Here is a 17,806-nt window from a genome sequence, read left to right as displayed (position 1 = left end):
GACTCGTGGGTGTTTGGCTTTTGAATGACATCAAAGCATTTTATTTACTGTATTAGAATCTTCCACGTCTCGTCTTTCAAAATACATCAAGTCCTCTTCATTTACAGCAACCCTCACTCGGACAACAACAAATGTGCAAAAGTTGCCCAACTAGCTTGAGGGATGGGAGCAACTTGTCGTGGTCAAGTTCAGAACAGCTGTCAGTCAAAAACCCATACAGTGCTGTGAAGTGCAGAGCCTGAGCTCCGACGTCATGTATTGCATGATACTGTACAGTCATTGCGTTCCAATTTAGCCATTTATCAGTGTTCAAATCTGCCATTTCCACCTGTATACTGGTACGAGTGTAAAGGGCCACATCACAGGATAGGTGAGGCAACCCCCGGAATCACTTTTACCAGCCTTGTTCCTTTGTCATTGCATTGAGATGCACCCCAAGAGATGCCAGTGTTGTGCCTCCCTGTGTGTGTTTGTGCCAGGTAGTGGTGGAGGGGGCCACCAGGACAGAGGTGGTGAGGGGGGACAAGGACAGCAGGGTGCTGCTCACCACCAGAGAGAATGGAAACAAGCTCATAGGCTCCTGTTCCTCGACCCAGACTGAGTCCATTGCCCTGCTGCACCCAGAGAGCTCCGTCAGCTGCCTTCTGAGCTTCACCAGTGACGCTGTCGAGTTCTCCGCACACGGCGTCTACCTCACAAACACCAGCCTTGATCCCAGTACCGGTAGGACCTGTTAGGCCTCAAGAATGATGTGGTGAATGTTGGCCAATATGTTTACTGTATGGTCTTTGCTCTAAGTTTCAGTTTACTTATGTATAATGGAAATGACCTCCACATCATTAACCGCCCATTAGATCCAATGAAAATGCATGCAGGGATTTACTAAACCCACAGTGGGCCAGCTGGTGTGTGTGTGGAGTGGCAAAGAGGGCAAGGAAGTAGTGTTTACGAGGGAATAATCAATACCTGTAACTCTCATGAAATGAATTTACTGAAGGCCATAAACAGTGTAGGGATAAAATGGTCTCCTTTTCTCCAAACAACTGATAGTAGAGGACAAGCATACTCTTTAAAAAGTAAGCATCCATGAACATTATAGTCTTGAGACTGTTGACGTCACTTGCTCTTTAGACCCTTAGACTTCTATATCTCCTCCTTCCAGGCTTCTACTCCTGCTCTCTGACATTGCAGCCTCTGAGTGACCAGCAGACCTGGGTGCTGAGCCTGTCCATGACCAGTCTGTTGGTGATGGCTGGGGTGAAGGGCAGTGCTTTCTCTGGGGAGCAGGTCTGTGCCAGGCTGCCTGAGACAGGCCTGTATTCTGACCAGACAGAGCTGCTGCTCAGAAACCTGCAGCCCAGCGCAGAGCTCACCGTCTACGGCCCCGCCACAGCACTCGACAGCCTGAAGGTCTGGATGTCAATCAACTTTCATATAAAGTACCTTTGACATGGGTCTCATCACACTTTAGAGAAGGAGATAAAAATGGAGAAAGGAAATGAATGATGGACAATGAGGGATGTAAAACATTTGGCACTGGATATTAATTCTCTATAACCCCGCTGATTCACCCACCATCTCCTCCTGTCCGTTAGGTATCGTCCAGTTCTCTGTCCATCTCATTTCAGGAGAGAGAGGTGTCCCACAGCTTCCCCAGTTTCTTGAAGTACATGTGCCATGGACCCCCAGGCTGCAGCCTCAGTCTCCATAACCAACTCATCCACTGGCCACACCCTCGTCATCCCAGTCACTCTCATCCACGTGGCTGACCCCAGCACCACCATGCAAGGTCAGCAACGTCATCTCTGAGTGGAAGAGCTGAAGATATATTAATGGTTTAATGCTGTGATGGTGCAGGGTAGCAAGATGCGGTGTAGAAGGGGAAAAGTATCTACACACTACACTTCCCAAACGTTTGAGACTTGGGAAACTTTTCTTTAAAATGTTTAGGTCCGTCATCTCATCTTAGAGCTGTATTATTACTGCATCAGGAGACTGCAGTGTGAACCCTGCATCTTCTGACCAGCCATCCATAAAGCCATTAGGTGTTAATTGGCTGGAGAAATGGAGCACTTTAGGATTTCTCTGCAGCTCCAACTAGCACCATACCATTGTGTAGTTGTTGTATCAAAACATTCAAAAGGGATTCTGCTTTACAAAGACCAAGTTCATAATGGCTGGAAGGGAGCATTGAGCAGTGTCAGGTCTTAGTCTCACCCACCCCTCTGTCCTCCTTCACTCCCCAGCTGCTGCTCCCGTGGTTACCATGGAGGGAGCCCATTTCCTGCAGCGCTTCATAGACCCCTACCAGATGATGTTCTTCACCATTTTCGCTCTACTGGCTGGCACGGCCATCATCATCATTGGTGAGTTGCCACTTCCTTCCAGGATTCCCCGGCCAGGTTGATTAGAAAGGCCTGCTCGCTGAAGTGTTTCAGGGAGCGTTTGACAGTGATGAGTGGGGGTCGTTTGACCGCTGATCCATTACGGATGCAGGCAATGAGGCAGTGATCGCTGAGATCTTGGTTGAAAACAGCAGAGGTGTATTTAGAGGGCAAGTTGGTTAGGATGATATCTATGAGGGTGCCCTTATTTACAGCTTTGGGGTGGTACCTGGTAGGTTCATTGATAATTTGTGTGAGATTGAGGGCATCAAGCTTAGATTGTAGGATGGCTGGGGTGTTAAGCATGTTCCAGATTAGGACGCCTAGCAGCACGAGCTCTGAAGATAGATGGGGGGGGGCAATCAGTTCACATATGGTGTCCAGAGCACAGCTGGGGGCAGAGGGTGGTCTATAGCAGGCGGCAACGGTGAGAGACTTGTTTTTAGAGGTGGATTTTTAAAAGTAGAAGTTCAAATTGTTTGGGTACAGACCTGGATAGACTGCAGAGTTCTATCTTTGCAGTAGATTGCAACACTCTACCCTTCAGGTAGAAACCTGTCATTTTTTACAATATGTCTTAAATTGTTTTTGTTTTACCAATGTACAAATACAATAAGGCATCATTTTAATTAACTAGGCAAGTCAGTTAGGAACAAATTCTTATTTTCAATGACGGCCTAGGAACAGTGGGTTAACTGCCTTGTTCAGGGGCAGAACGACAGATTTTTACCTTGTCAGCTCGGGGATTTGATCTTGCAGCCGTTCGGTTACTAGTCCAATGCTCTAACCACTAGGCTACCTGCCGCTCCTAACATGCATTCAAATAGAACCAGTGGGAAACCGAGCACACAAGGGGTACAACAACTCATAACTCATTCATTCATCAATTTCAGGAGTCTTTTTGCCAACTTTTTTCTCCTTATACATTCCAATGAATCAAAGTAATTAAACATTTATTTCTGAAAAGCAAAGCAAAGGCTGTATTTTTATGCATTTTTATGAATATAAAATTTACCCAAAATAAGTAGAACTTTCAATAGAAAGGTAATGTTCTTATTTTCCATTATTATACCTAAAGTTACATTATCTTTAGTAAAGTGGGATATGGGAAAGATTTTTTTCTAACCAGTGATACATGTCACTCCAGAATTTGTTTCTATAAGCACAAAGGAAAAACAAATGGTGTTTCAATTTCTGTGGCACAAAATAGTTATTGTGATCAAACTTGAATCTATGCCAAAGGAATTCTCCCAAAGAACATATTTTTATTTGACCTTTATTTAACCAGGTGGGCTAGTTGAGAACAACTTCTCATTTACAACTGCGACCTGGCCAAGATAAAGCAAAGCAGTGCGAACCAAACAACAACACAGAGTTACACATTGAATAAACAAGCGTACAGTCAATAACACAATAGAATAAAAGAAAGTCTATATACAGTGTGTGCAAATGGCATGAGGAGGTAAGGCAATAAACAGGTCATAGTAGCGAAGTAATTACAATTTAGCAGACCTGGCTGCTCTTGACAGCACACAAACATCCTGTGGCGGACTGCAATAGCAGTGAATAGTCCCCGCGATACGCAACTGTTCAGGGAAGTCAGGAACCATTAAATATTTAGAAATGCAATTCCTTTGCTTTATGCTGTACAGGAAAAAACAAGTAATTAGTACCAAATTTCTTAATGGGCTTAGTATAAATTTGAGATGGAATTTCTGCTGAATTGTATAGGAAATAACTTGTTAAAGAGATGACGGATTACTTTGTTTGGCAACTTATCCGCTTTTAAATAGTGTTTGCTTCAATTGACCATTTTCTAATAGGCAACACAATTTAATGGAGAGAGTGGTAGCTACAGTACATTTACATTTTATTTCGTCTGTGTTTGGCAATCTTGTTTTGCTCATTTGGTTAATAGCTGCTTGGAGACATTGATTACAGCTGTTCATTGCTCTCATATACTCTCTGCTCCACTGAAAATACTTGAGTTTCAGTACTGTTCAACATCTGTTTCAGGTTTCACTTCAAACTCCTTCGTCCACAAGATGACCTCCCCGGACCCAATGAGCAGCCACAACTCTTCTCCCCAGACTATTATTCCCGGTAGATATCCCATTAGTACCCACGCCAGCCTCTGACATCATCTCTGGCTTTAACTCTACATGGGATTGGGAAGTGGTGCTTTTGTCACTCAGGAGAATGTCAGAGGATCTTACTGTTTAGTTCTATCAGATGTATGGTGTTCAAAAGTATGTGTGGTTTGTTTAAATAGGGGCAAACTCAAAGTCAAATTTTCACTTAGTCATGTGACTGACAATTCTTCTTAAATGCAAGTAGGGATTTTCCAGAGTGAGTAGGGCTGTGTGTGTCCGTCCTCCTCTCAGACGTGACCCGGAAACCGGGAAAGTGGTCGCTATATTTGTTAAAGGTGAACGGAAGAGTTTGCTCCTTTGTTACGCAACTCCTCTATAAAATGTCTGGCACAACAGGCAAAATGTATTTTTAACACTTAACACATATATTTAGGGATTCCTCTCCTATAAATGGAGTCTCATTTCATACAAGCCCATTTTTTGTTTCCTCCCCTCGATTACCTCTGACCTGTTTAAAAAGGAGGCGAGGAGAGGACACAGCCAGACTGTGTGTGCGAAGCATGGTACATTATACATGGTCTGATTTAAAATTTAAATTAAAAATTTAAATAAAAATTGTACTTGATTTCAGACTAATACTTCATTTTGAGAGGCTGCAAAGGTGAACTGATTTATACTGCCATTTCGCTTTGCACATGTAGTTTTGCTTTTTAAATACAGTGTGTATTTCTGCCGTGAAGATTTGTATTGTTAATCAACGATATGTTTTTTAACTCAGGAATTTGACAAACTACACTCCTGGATGGCCTAGTTGTCAGCTACTGTTAACACGAAGATGTCTATTTCAATCAAGGGTATGTCTAAATATAGATTTTGTGGAGTATGACCACTGAATCCATTTTTTGTTAAGAGAGTGTGCTATATACAGTGTACCTAATGATGAAAATTACAGGCCTCTCATCTTTTTAAGTGGGAGAACTTGCACAATTGGTGGCTGACTAAATAGTTTTTTTGCCCCACTGTGTGTGTGTTCAAAATCAGGATATGGTCAGCCAGAGCATTCACGTTGATGCCGTTCTTGCGAACCATCTTTCAGTTTTTCACTATACAATCCATTCAGTACCTCAGCAACCAAAGTTAACTGGCAATGTTATTGTAAAAGACCTGTGTATCAAGAGGTATGTTTGTATGCACTGAAGGACTTGACGCTTCAAGCTCTGACTGCACTTCATTGTTTGGCAGAATAATCACTATTATATTTAGAGAAAGAAAGCTGTGGATCTTTTAAGGAGATTTATGTTGAATGCTTTCGGTTTTAATGTGCAGACAGAGTATAATATTCCCCTGCTTGATGGTTCCAACATTCCTTTGTGTTTTGGAATTTGAAGCATCCTGTCTTACTCTTATCTCCGTTGCACTGGCAGCCTATAAATACCAGAATTACCATCCGCCTTGAGTGATTGTGAGATCAAATATCATTGCTGAATAATATAAAGTTTTTACTTTTCGAATGCCTCGGATTCTGTTGCAAAACATTTAGCAACAAGCCGTTTACACCAGACACTTGAGTTTTGTTCTTAAACGGAAGTTGTACTTCAGTTGTCTCTTTTCAAAGAAAATAAGAGGCTGGAAGGAACCCCATGGACTTCATTCCACTTTAGAGCACGAAATAATTGATCATTTATAGATGTGCAGCATGTGCCAAACTATTTGCAGACAATTCAGATTGGAATAGCAATGTGTGGAAACAATACAATTACAATGAACTACAACTTCTGTTTAAGAACCCAACTGCTTTTACGTCATGTTGAAGAGCGTTTGGAATAAACGGTTGGGTGCAAAACATTTTGTAACACCATTGGCATAATGAATACACCCCTGTAGTTATGGCTTGTCTCTTGATTGGAATTAATTTCACCCCGCTGGGAGAACAGAACATGTGTACATTGGAATGGAAGGGGGTGTCTAGCTAGAATCACATCGATTGGAACAGAGGCTGTATGCTTAAGGCATTCAACAATTGCAGCACATTCCATAAGCCCATTCCTCTGTGGTGGTGTTTGGGAATGAATAAATACCATATCCCTTCTGATACACAAGATTGTTTCCCCATTAATTTCCTTCCTGTGTTTGCGCTGTAGGAGCAGGTCCTATGTGCATCACAGCTAACTGCTTTCCCATCTGTCCCTAAGCCGAGTGATACTTTCACACACCACGCTCCCTCCGCCCGCTCCGCCACAGACAGGGGATTAGGGGAGTGTCATCCTCTCAGGGTCTCTGGAGACATGTTAAAGGTCTGGGACTGCTGATTAAACACCTCTTGTCCTCCCGCTTGCCTGCGTCAGTGGTGTGGCCTGGGCTAGTGGGGCTCAGTCAGTCGCACACAGCTCATCTGTATGCCTGCTCTGGCACAGTGGATGCCAATAACTGCTTGGCATCCATAAGTGAGTGTAGAGAAGTGCATGATGGGGTGTTGGATGCTGTGATACAAATTGGCCAACTGTGGGGCCCATTAATGACTTCTCCAATCTGGGAGACGCTAATGTTTATAGTTTTGTTTAATGTTGTGTTAGTGTATGTAAGTTGTTTTGTCTGAAACGTTGTTCCCCCTGCTGCTATTGGACCAGGTCTCTCTTGGAAAAGAGATGTTATCTCAATGAGAAAAACCTGTTATAAATAAAGGTTAATAAATAAATTACTTTTGTTGAGCACTTGAATGTTAATCTTTTTCTGCAATCCGTTTTAGCTGTAAAGTACACAAAAACATGAGATATGTAAACACATGCATATACTTGCTCCAGTGACTGGGATGTGCATTACAGGTCTTTGATATTTGGCAATGTATTTCACACGCTAGTAAAGAGACACTCTAAAGACTGAGCAAGCGCTTAAACGTTGTGTGGCTGTTTGATTAGAGAGCCAGCTGCTTAGCTCAGGCCTAGGCCAACAGCGGTTCAAGGGGCACATTTTAGAGCCAGGACTAGGCCTGCTTACAAAGAGAGAAAGAGATGAGAGGCCTAGTGTTGTGTGAAGACAGAAACCTCATTGATGGGTTATCCATAGCAACGGAAGATTCTATAATGAGAAAATGGTAAAATATGGCTTCTCTTTGAGAGGACATATTTAGACAGAAATCCACTGCTTTTGTACCAGGGTGATCTTAGTCAAAATGATCATTTTATTTTATTACACAATGGTCATTTCATGCAGAATAGGACATGCACTGTGCATACAGGCAGGACTGTAAGGTCAATCATGCATGCTAAACTAAAGTAGCCTAGACAGTCCATTCCCCCCCCGTTAGTGTGTGACAGTTGTGAAAACCCACCTGCCAACTTGTCTACCAAGGAGATGTCTTGGTTCCTCCCGGCTTGGGTGAAGGGAGAGGAGCGGAAGAGCGGCGTTGGTTGCCAGTGACCAGTGTTCCTGATAGGTTACTGTACTGACGGGAGGAAAACACTGAGACCAGGGTTTGTGAAGGAGACCTGACAGGAATAACAAGACTGGCTATCTACTCTTCCTGAATGATCAGGACCAGAGTACAGATTTCCTATTGACCACCGTGAGGATGATGAGCCTAATGGAGCCGTTAAGCTCTACAGGATTGGTGCCCCCCCCCCATAATTAGCATGAGGTTGTAAGTAACAAGGACATAGACATATCTGATATGGGCAGAAAGATTACCAATAATTTAAGCTAACTGCACTGTCCAATTTACAGCAGCTATTACACTGAAAGAATACCATGGTAGAGGAGAGTGCACAGTTATGAACTTACATGTATTAATAAGCCAATTAAGCACATTTGGGCAGTCTGCATACAACATTTTGAACAGAAATGCAATGGTTCATTGGATTTTTTTCTTCTTTGTATTTTTTTCTTCTTTGTATTATATTTTACCAGATCTAATGTGTTATTTTCTCCTCCTATAATTTCACATTTCCAGAAACGTCAGTGTTTCCTTTCAAATGGTATCAAGAATATGCATATTCCTGCTACAGGCAGTTTGGTTATGTTATTTTAGGCGATAATTTAAAAAAGGGTCCAATCCTTTGGAGCCCATTCATCTGGCATGGCTTCTCCAAATCAACACAATCTCAGTTGTAATATACCGTACGATAGCTATTACTACAGTAACTGAGCTATGTGGAAAATGTCACATCTTAATAGTTGAAAGCTATAAATAAAATCTGTCTTCTGTTCCTCTTAAATTGTTACAGCTTTGAATTGTATTGATTTGTGATGAAATACCTGACATACATTACATCATTGGAGAGGCTAGAATTTTAAGAAAGACTGTCCTATAGCCCACCACAGTTCTGCACATGTAATATTCTCTTCACTGGTTTGCCCACAGCCCATTCACATCCATCACACAAGTATGCTGCATGAATTCATTTTCATGAGGAATTGGGCTTTGTAGGGCTGAGGACAGGGTACTGGGCTATTGGATTTCTAGGCATTCTCTGCCAAAACTTTTTCCACATTGCTGGCTAAATGATAGGGTCTCCTTTTCCATCACAGAGTGGACCAATGCTTTGTGAAGCTGAACTAAGAGAATCTCGGAATGGATTTGCCTCAGTGGAAATACTGTAAATCTAAGGCTGGCACACACACCACTACCACCAACCACCGCACTGACTGGTCACCCTGAGGAAGGAAGGAGAGTGCAGAGAGGACCGTAACAATGGCAATGTCTTTCAGACTGCTTTTCATCTTGTGGTTGGTGACTTCTCTCATCTACCACCACTTCTGTGTTGTGTCCGGCAGGGTGACGCACGTTTTGCACCGCCCATTACTCCTAGTGCCAGAGAGGTGAGAGGTTGTTTATGGCCAATTAGAAGCAGAGTGACAAACTGGGAAGCAGCAGAGAGCTACATACTCTACTGAAAGGAATACTTGACATTGGTGAATGTTGAAGGCTGCATGCCTGTTTGGGTGGTATGTAATCTGACATTGGGGACAAATGCTGGACCTGAAATGGAAGTCACTGGGGTAACTCATCTGGTGACACACTTCTGGCAGCATGTGCAAGGAAGGACTCCGTACCAGCACCTGATACCAGCTCCTGGTGAATGCTGCGCTGCATGCCCAACTGGATGCTATGTGCCAGAGCCTGGGTTAGCTCAGGCATCAGCAGGCCCGCCCGCTCCCTGGCTCCCCGCCATAGGGATTTGGGAGCTGCAGCAAAAACCCTAATACGCTACATCTGGACTGTATAGTCGGCCTGCTTCTCAGCACAGCCACGGTCTGCTTTTTACAGTGTAACAGCAACGAAGAATACAACATTTTGCTCTTTCATTGACATATTGATCAAAGGGAAAGAGTAAGTGTGAAGACTAAAGAGAAATAGTGGGTGAAGGGAGATAAGTCTGAACATGGTTGCTGTGTGCATCTCTCTTTCTCTGTCATCTCCCCCTGGCTTTGATAATGCTCCTGTGTGGCGCAGCAGTCTAAGTCACTGCATCACTACAGACACCCTGGTTCGATTCCAGTCTGTATCACAACCGGCCGTGATTGGGAGTCCCTTTAGGGCGGCACACAATTGGCCCAACATCGTCTGGGTTTGGCCGGTGTAGGCCCATTCCTGTCTCATTCAATGCATAATTTACCCCCAAACTTTTCCAGATGGAAGTGATCTGGAGATGGCTTAAGGTAGGGGTCAGGGCGGTATAATGGGGGAAAGAGCAGTTCTCATTAAGGGGCAAAAAGTTTATGGATTAGACACAGAAGTATCAATGTACGCCAATGATTCAACTTTTCTCGAGTCCTCAATCGTCAACCTTGAAGGGCCTTATTGAGGACCTGTATAATGTCTCCAGTTTCTCTGAACTAAAACCCAACTATGATATGATATAATGGAGTGGGTCTTTAAAAGATACAATCTTTAAATTGCTAAGTGGTCTCCCGATTAAATAGGCGGATGGTGAATTTGATGTTCTTGGTGTACATATCCGGGAAAATTTGAGTGATCAAATTCGTAATATATTGTATGAATTGGATTCGTAACATATATGAATTGCACACAAAAAGACATCACAGTGAATTGACAATGGAACCCTGTTTATAACTATCCTCTTTGTTAAATGAAGCCATTCAGAGAGCTGGTTACAATTCCCAATTTCATCCTTCAGGAGAGGCAGAACAAATATGGCAAAACTCTAATGTACTGATAGACAAAAGACAATGTTTCTTAAACTTTTTTTTTTATAAAAGGTGTCATGTTTATGAATTACATTGTAAATAAGGTTGGTACAATTATGTCACACAAGCAATTAATAAAATGTGTATGGAGATGTGGGCTCCTTACAAAAGTATAATCAACTCATCGCAGCTCTGCCAAAAAATGGAAGATGGGTTTACTCAATGAATGAATTGGCTTGTCTGCTTCATCATCATTTGATTCTCTCTGGGTGATAGAGATGGTCAATAGGATTTAAAACAGGTTTCAAATGTTTGTTGCCAATATTGCCAATCCTCATATTGGTCTAAGGAAATGTGATACCCTGTTGGGCAAAGAATCTGAATAGACCAACACACCTGTGCAAACACACACAGATAGCTTGATTCCACATGTTTCTAGGGGTAGTACATTCCACTAGTACAGGCTGGCCTCCCATTTGATCAGCCTGGTCTTATAGACTAGACGTAACATAGTAAATGTAAATCTGTGACAATCAAATTAGTAAAATATCTTATGTTTAGTATGGTTACTTAAGGCAAAAATGAAAGCAACCCAAACCTGTTCAAATATCATCATGGACAACTTTAGCATTTTAGCAACTATAAAACTACTTTTTAGCTACTTTGCAACTACTTAGCATGTTAGCTAAACCCTTTCCCTTTAAGCTAACTCCTAACCTTAACCTTTGAACCTAACTCTTAACCCCTAGCCTCTAAAGTTAGCCACCTACAGTAGCTAACATTAGCCAGCTAACATTAGCCACACCAATTTGGAATTCATAACATATATGAATTGCAATTCGTAACATATCATACGAAATGGATGATGGCCAGCCACAAATTAATACATACCATAAGAAACGTAGCCTACATACTAATACGAAGTTTTCTGAGACCATGAGTTGATCAACCCTTCACATGAGGAGAGGAACAGAGGTCTATGGTGCGTTGCCACGTTTGGGCATTTTTGTTACCTATTGGAAATATTACCTCATTGCCTATCTATCACATTCCTTGCCTATGGCTGTGAGACACGGTACCCGTTGGAGTTGACACATTTATATACACATTCCAAGTCAAACGACCGACATTGAAACAATTCAAAGATTTCAATAGTTTATCTCTGTCCATTCTGAGCCTCTGATAGGATTTTCAAATGTTCCATTTGGAATAGATTGACACTGACATTGAAGACCAGTAAAAGCTTTTTAAACAGATGTACTATTCAACAACAAGATCCAATCCCGTGGTTCTAGGATGCAGGAGCTTTGCACTCCGTAAATGTAGATTCATAAAACTTGAAAACCCCGCCTACTTGACAACCAGCGTCTGTTTACGAAAAGTCACGGGTACAACGTGGACCGGAGGGTGATAACGAAACATTCTACATTGGTTGGGAAAACTCTACAGGGGATCCGTGTCAGACAGTCTCGTCTATATGTTTAGAATAAGTTGCCAAACTAAAAGGATATGAAGGATATGATACAGCTGGGTCGACGTCCTTTGAAGGGTTAAAACATGTTTTTCTTTGTAACTGGAGTGGTTTTCGGAGGTTAGTTATGGTGTAGGCTAACCACCGGAACACGCTTTTCATTGGGCACCATTCGTCACACTTCATTCAACCAGCACCACATGAAAACAATGGCGAGGCGCAAAACGGCACATCGGGTTGGAATTTAGCTGAACGTAGCCATAGCACAGGTTGAAAACGGACTCCCGAGAAAACAGATCGGGGGGCAACCCGAGTCGAAGCAAGATGGAAAGCCCGACCGAAACCCCAACCAGGGCTGCAGAGTATCTGAAGGAGCTTAATAACATAATCGAGACCCAACAGGAGTTACTGGAGAGGCAAAAAAAAAGGATAGAGGAGCTGGAGCATCAAGTGTCCGACTTGTGTTCAGAAAACGCCTGTTTGAAAGACCTGTACCAGCGACATCTGACTACGTGTAGGCTGCTGCAACAGGGCAACAGCCACGGAACGTTAGGTGTCATAAAGGAAAACATCACCCAAGAAAAGTAAGAATTTATTGCTCGCATGGCACTATTGAAATACATTGTTAGATGTCACAAATAATCCCCCATAGTTTCCTAAATCATTGTCAGGAATCTGCTCTTAAAACCCCAGATAAACGCAGATACACACACACCACCAACATAGGCCTACACTGTTCTAGATGTAAAAAGTATCTATAGGCGCATTTGATATATAGCCTAATAGGTCATATCATAGCCTAAAGTAAAGGTTTGCATCAAAACTTATTTTTTCTAACAGACCAGATTGACCACTGCGCACAAGACCGTTTTTATTGTACTTACAGTCAAACCAACAGGCTTCTTGAAACGCCACGATATAACTTAACACTAATATGCCCAACAGAACACAAGAAATTGTAAGGCATAATAGAACTGCCCATCAATAGGCTACAGTCCGCTACCTCCCCGCGGGTCTAAGCGGTTGGACACATTAAGGGTCAGCTTTAGGTACAGTGCGAAGAAAGCTAAATGTTGCCATATGGAGCTTGGAATATTATCATTGACCAAATATGGAAACCTTTGGTATGGAAACCTTTGCTACTCCAGGTGTATTTCATTCAAACGCTTGGAAGTTATTGTGCAGAGGAATCCGTTTTTAATTGGGCTCAAAGATTTCATATGAATGGATTATCCTTTCAATCATTCTAGGCTATTCTATTTTTAGTCAGTCTTTTTTTTCTTCATTTGACTGCATTTATTCCTTTTGTTCATGACTTGATGGGCTCTGTTTTCATTGAATCTGTGTTTGTGGTAACCATGTTATCTATAAAGTAGTGGCCTATTATGTCATCTAATTGAGTAAATCAAGTTTTATCTTGCATTGGTTGGTGAGCATTAAACTCAATAATAGATTTGCAGTATGACTGTCTGAGGGTTATATAATTTGTTTTGTTGTCAATGACTGTTTTTCAATACAAACAACTGCCATAGCTTTCTTCCAACGTCCTCCCTATTACTGTAGCGTATAACCAGAATGGAATGAATTGGAGGAAGTCCAGTGGGCAGTAATTTTTGCTTCCCAGCGATCAGACTGAGACTCCAGGCTTTCAGGTTCACTACTGTCATGGAGTCTTTTGATTCACGTTTGGTAACCTCAGTTGGCTCAGGCCTCTCTCATGCCAGACTAGCTTAGCATCGGTGTGCTAGTCTTTTAAGTGGATTTCATGTGTTGGGCAGGGACAAATCCAGGATATTTAGGGAATGCGCACGGTACAAGCTCTGGGGAAAAGGAGCTGAGCTGGGATAGATCAATTATGCAATTACTTCCATATGTTTCATTTTTATGTAGGAGGAGGGCAGTCTGGGCGGCTCTCGTCTGGGAGGGATTGGAGGTTTAGCCGCTGATGGCAAGGCAGGGCAGGGTGATGGAGCATATATCTCACTCACATCAGCACTGTGCTTAAAGTCCACTACATGCAGTTACCTCAGCTTCACCAGTCAGCAGGATCTTGAAACCTCCGGTGACCTTTGGCTGCCACAACTCATCAGGACACAACCACACCCTCCCTACAAGACAATCAATATGTATATGGAGGACTCATGGACAGTGTGTATTTGCTGTGGGATCAGCGCGACATATGAGATCAGGACATACTCTACCTTTGACCGTTAGCTAGGGCCTTTAACACTTCTTATGGCTTAAATCCAGCTAACGGGATTGATATGACAACAGCCAGTGAAAGTGCAGGGTGCCAAATTAAAAACAACAGAAATCTCCAAATTAAAATTCCTCAAACAGAAGTATTTTACACCATTTTAAAGATAAACTTGTTGTTAATTCCACCGCAGTGTCCGATTTCAAAAAGGCTTTACGACAAAAGCACACCAAACGGTTATGTTAGGTCTGCACCTAGTCACAGAAAAACACAGCCATTTTTCCAGCCAAAGAGAGGAGTCACAAAAAGCAGAAATAGAGAAAATGAATCACTACCTTTGATGATCTTCATCAGATTACACTCATAGGACTTCATGTTACACACTACATGTATGTTTTGTTCAATAAAGTTCATATTTATATACAAAAATCTCAGTTTACATTGGCGTGTTATGTTTAGTAGTTCCAAAACATCCAGTGATTTTGCAGAGAGCCACATCAATTTACAGAAATACTCATAATAAACATTGATAAAAGACACAACTATTATGCATGGAATTAGAGATACACTTCTCCTTAATGCAACCGCTGTGTCAGATTTCAAAAAAGCTTTACTGAAAAAGCACACCATGCAATAATCTGAGTACAGCGCTCAGACAACAAATCAAACCATACAGATATCCGCCATGTTGTGGAGTCAACAAAGTCAGAAATAGCATTATAAATATCCACTTACCTTTGATGATTTTCATCAGAATGCACTCTAAGGAATCTCAGTTCCACAATAAATGTTTGATTTGTTCGGTAAAGTCCATAATTTATGTCCAAATCCTTTTTGTTTGCGTGTTTAGCCCAGTAATCCAAATGCTCAATGCGCAATCGCTTAGTTCAGATGAAAAGTCCAAAAAGTTATATTACAGTTCATAGAAATATGAAAAACAATGTATAGAATCAATCTTTAGGATGTTTTTATCATAAATCTTCAATAATGGTCCAACCAGAGAATACCATTGTCTACAGAAATGCAATGGAACTCAAGCTAACTCTCACATGAATGCACATGGTCAGCTCATGCCTCTCTGGCAGACCTCTGACTCAATCCCCTCTCATTCCCCCCCTCCTTCACAGTAGAAGCATCAAACAAGTTTCTAAAGACTGTTGACATCTAGTGGAAGCCGTAGGAAGTACAATTTGACCCCATAGACACTGTATATTCGATAGGCAAAGAGTTGAATAACTACAAACCTCAGATTTCCCACTTCCTGGTTGGATTTCTTTCTCAGGTTTTTGCCTGCCATATGAGTTCTGTTATACTCACAGACATCATTCAAACAGTTTTAGAAACTTCAGAGTGTTTTCTATCCAAATCTACTAATAATATGCATATATTAGCAACTGGGCCTGAGTAGCAGGCAGTTTACTCTGGGCACCTTATTCATCCAAGCTACTCAATACTGCCCCCAGGCATAAGAAGTTAATAAATATCACCTCCAAAGCCACATGATTCGTCCCCCCACTGTCAGTATCTGAGCACCAGCCTGTTTTGGGTGATAGCGCTGTGTCTGAGAGACAGTAGGCCTGGGCAGTATACCTATTAAAAACTTATACCAGGGTATTTTAAAATACAGACGGTATGATTTGTAATTTCTGGGGTTTGGGACCCCCTAAAGCTCATGGGGGTGCGTGCTACGCCAATGCTTATCAATAAACTATCTAAGATGTGCCAAATCAATTATCTCCAGCTCAGGTCTCCAGCTATGCATTTGGTTAGCCAAATTGCTAGCTAAGTGGCTAGCTTGCAAGATCAAGCTTCTTGATTACAGATGACACAATCAGTTCCCTCCTGGATCAAGATCCCTGCCAAGATCCCTGCCTAAATCTGTTTTGAGCAGTACATTATTATTGTTATTTATTTTTTACATTTGGAAAAAAATATTGACCCTTGTGTGCACTGCCGGTAATACCGTATACTCTGGTATGGTACATGAACGGTATGAAAATCTGGATACCGCCCAACGTTAGCCTTGTTCTCCAGTACCGTCTCCTATATGGTGGTGGTTATTTAGCAGTCTGTGCTCTTTCTTTATGATCATGATGAAATATGACAGAGATTATTAACGTAAAGTGGGTTTTATGGCGGTTACTGAATCCTAATGGCATATAAGTGTGGTGGGCAATTCTAAACCAACAGTATAAAAAGCAGGACTGCCGGAGAACTGTAAATGGAATTTCAGTAGGAGAAATGTGATTCAAATGGTGCGTTTACATGACACTTAAACTGAGACTGATCATTATCACGAGATGTGTGGAAAACAATAAATGTTTGGGACCATATTCTGTCATTTAGGTCTTCTCACGTGCTGCTCTTTGTCCTTGTTTTTAGAATGACTATTGAATATTTTACAGTATGCTTTTAAAGCAGTGTGGATAGGCCTTCCGTCATTGTCTTCCCTTCAGATGCTAGAGACTCACCAGCCTTTGGTGTCATTGATGAGACCGCATAGTTTAAGTTCTCATTTATTGCTTTTTATGTTGATCTATTCTTAAGTACTTAGCACTTGAAAGTTATTTCTAGCCTACTGTTTTTGCTCAAACGTCCTTAATAATTTAATTTCAGTCTTGGTGATTATTTTTAGCCTACTCTTTTTGCTCAAACGTCCTTAATGATTTCATTTCAGTCTTGGTGATTATTTTTATCACCTAGGGTCTATTTATAGCAAGGGTAGGAAAAAAGTAGTCAGTAAGCTGCTGGATATGACATCACTTTTAATGGCGCGGACACACTGGTAGCGTTTGCCGGCCGAAAGCACTTAGCAACCAAATTTCTTCAGCCTCCCGAGGTTGAAGAGGCGCTATTGCGCCGCTTTCACCACCTCCCTGTAGGCTGTCTCGTCATTGTTGGTAATCAGGCCTACTACTGTTGTGTCGTCTGCACCTTGATGATTCAGTTGGCGGCATGTGTGGCTACGCAGTCATGGGTGAACAGGGAGTACAGGAAGGGGCTGAGCACACACCCTTGTAGGGCCTCTGTGTTGAGGATCAGCGAAGTAGAGGTGTTGTTTCATTACCCGGGGTCGGCCCGTCAGGAAGTCCAGGACCCAGTTGCACAGGGCGGGGTTCAGACCCAGGGCCCCAAGCTTAATGATTAGTTTAGAGGGCACTATGCTGTTGAAGGCTGAGCTATAGTCAACAAACAGCATTCTTACAAAAATGTATTCCTCTTGTCCAGATGGGATCTTGCAGTGTGCAGTGCGATGGTGATTGCATCGTCTGTGGATCTATTGGGGCGGTATGCAAATTTAAGTGGGTCTAGGGTATAACTCGCCTCTCAAAGCACTTCATGATGACAGAAGTGAGTGCTACGGGGCACTAGTCATTTAGTTCAGTTACCTTTGCTTTCTTTGATACAGGAACAATGGTGGGCAAGTGAGAATAGCAGACTGGTATAGGGAAGGATTGATATGTCCGTAAACACTTCAGGCAGCTGGTCTGCGCATGCTTTGAGGACGCGGCTAGGG

At 42.2% G+C, this 17,806-nt stretch overlaps 1 protein-coding gene and 1 pseudogene across 2 annotated transcripts in view; both read left to right on the top strand.

The window, feature by feature from the left end:
* The window catches only part of LOC112221318, a 46,759-nt pseudogene extending 39,571 nt beyond the window's left edge, over window positions 1-7,188 (top strand).
* A 4,817-nt stretch (window positions 7,189-12,005) lies between these two features.
* LOC112222218 (IQ motif and SEC7 domain-containing protein 1-like) overlaps window positions 12,006-17,806 on the top strand; it is a 234,861-nt gene continuing 229,060 nt past the window's right edge. The window contains exon 1 of one of the 2 annotated variants that reach the window (XM_042303993.1): window positions 12,006-12,676. In XM_042303993.1, coding sequence (XP_042159927.1) covers window positions 12,417-12,676 — 260 coding nt within the window. In that variant the 5' untranslated portion in view covers window positions 12,006-12,416. The remainder of the gene's footprint in view (window positions 12,677-17,806) is intronic. The other variant, XM_042304000.1, reaches the window with a different exon arrangement.

Source organism: Oncorhynchus tshawytscha, linkage group LG22 (assembly GCF_018296145.1).
Source record: "Oncorhynchus tshawytscha isolate Ot180627B linkage group LG22, Otsh_v2.0, whole genome shotgun sequence".
NCBI classification, from domain to species: Eukaryota; Metazoa; Chordata; class Actinopteri; order Salmoniformes; family Salmonidae; genus Oncorhynchus; species Oncorhynchus tshawytscha.
Note: the sequence above shows the minus strand (reverse complement) of the source record. Positions and strands in the feature narration are given on the sequence as shown.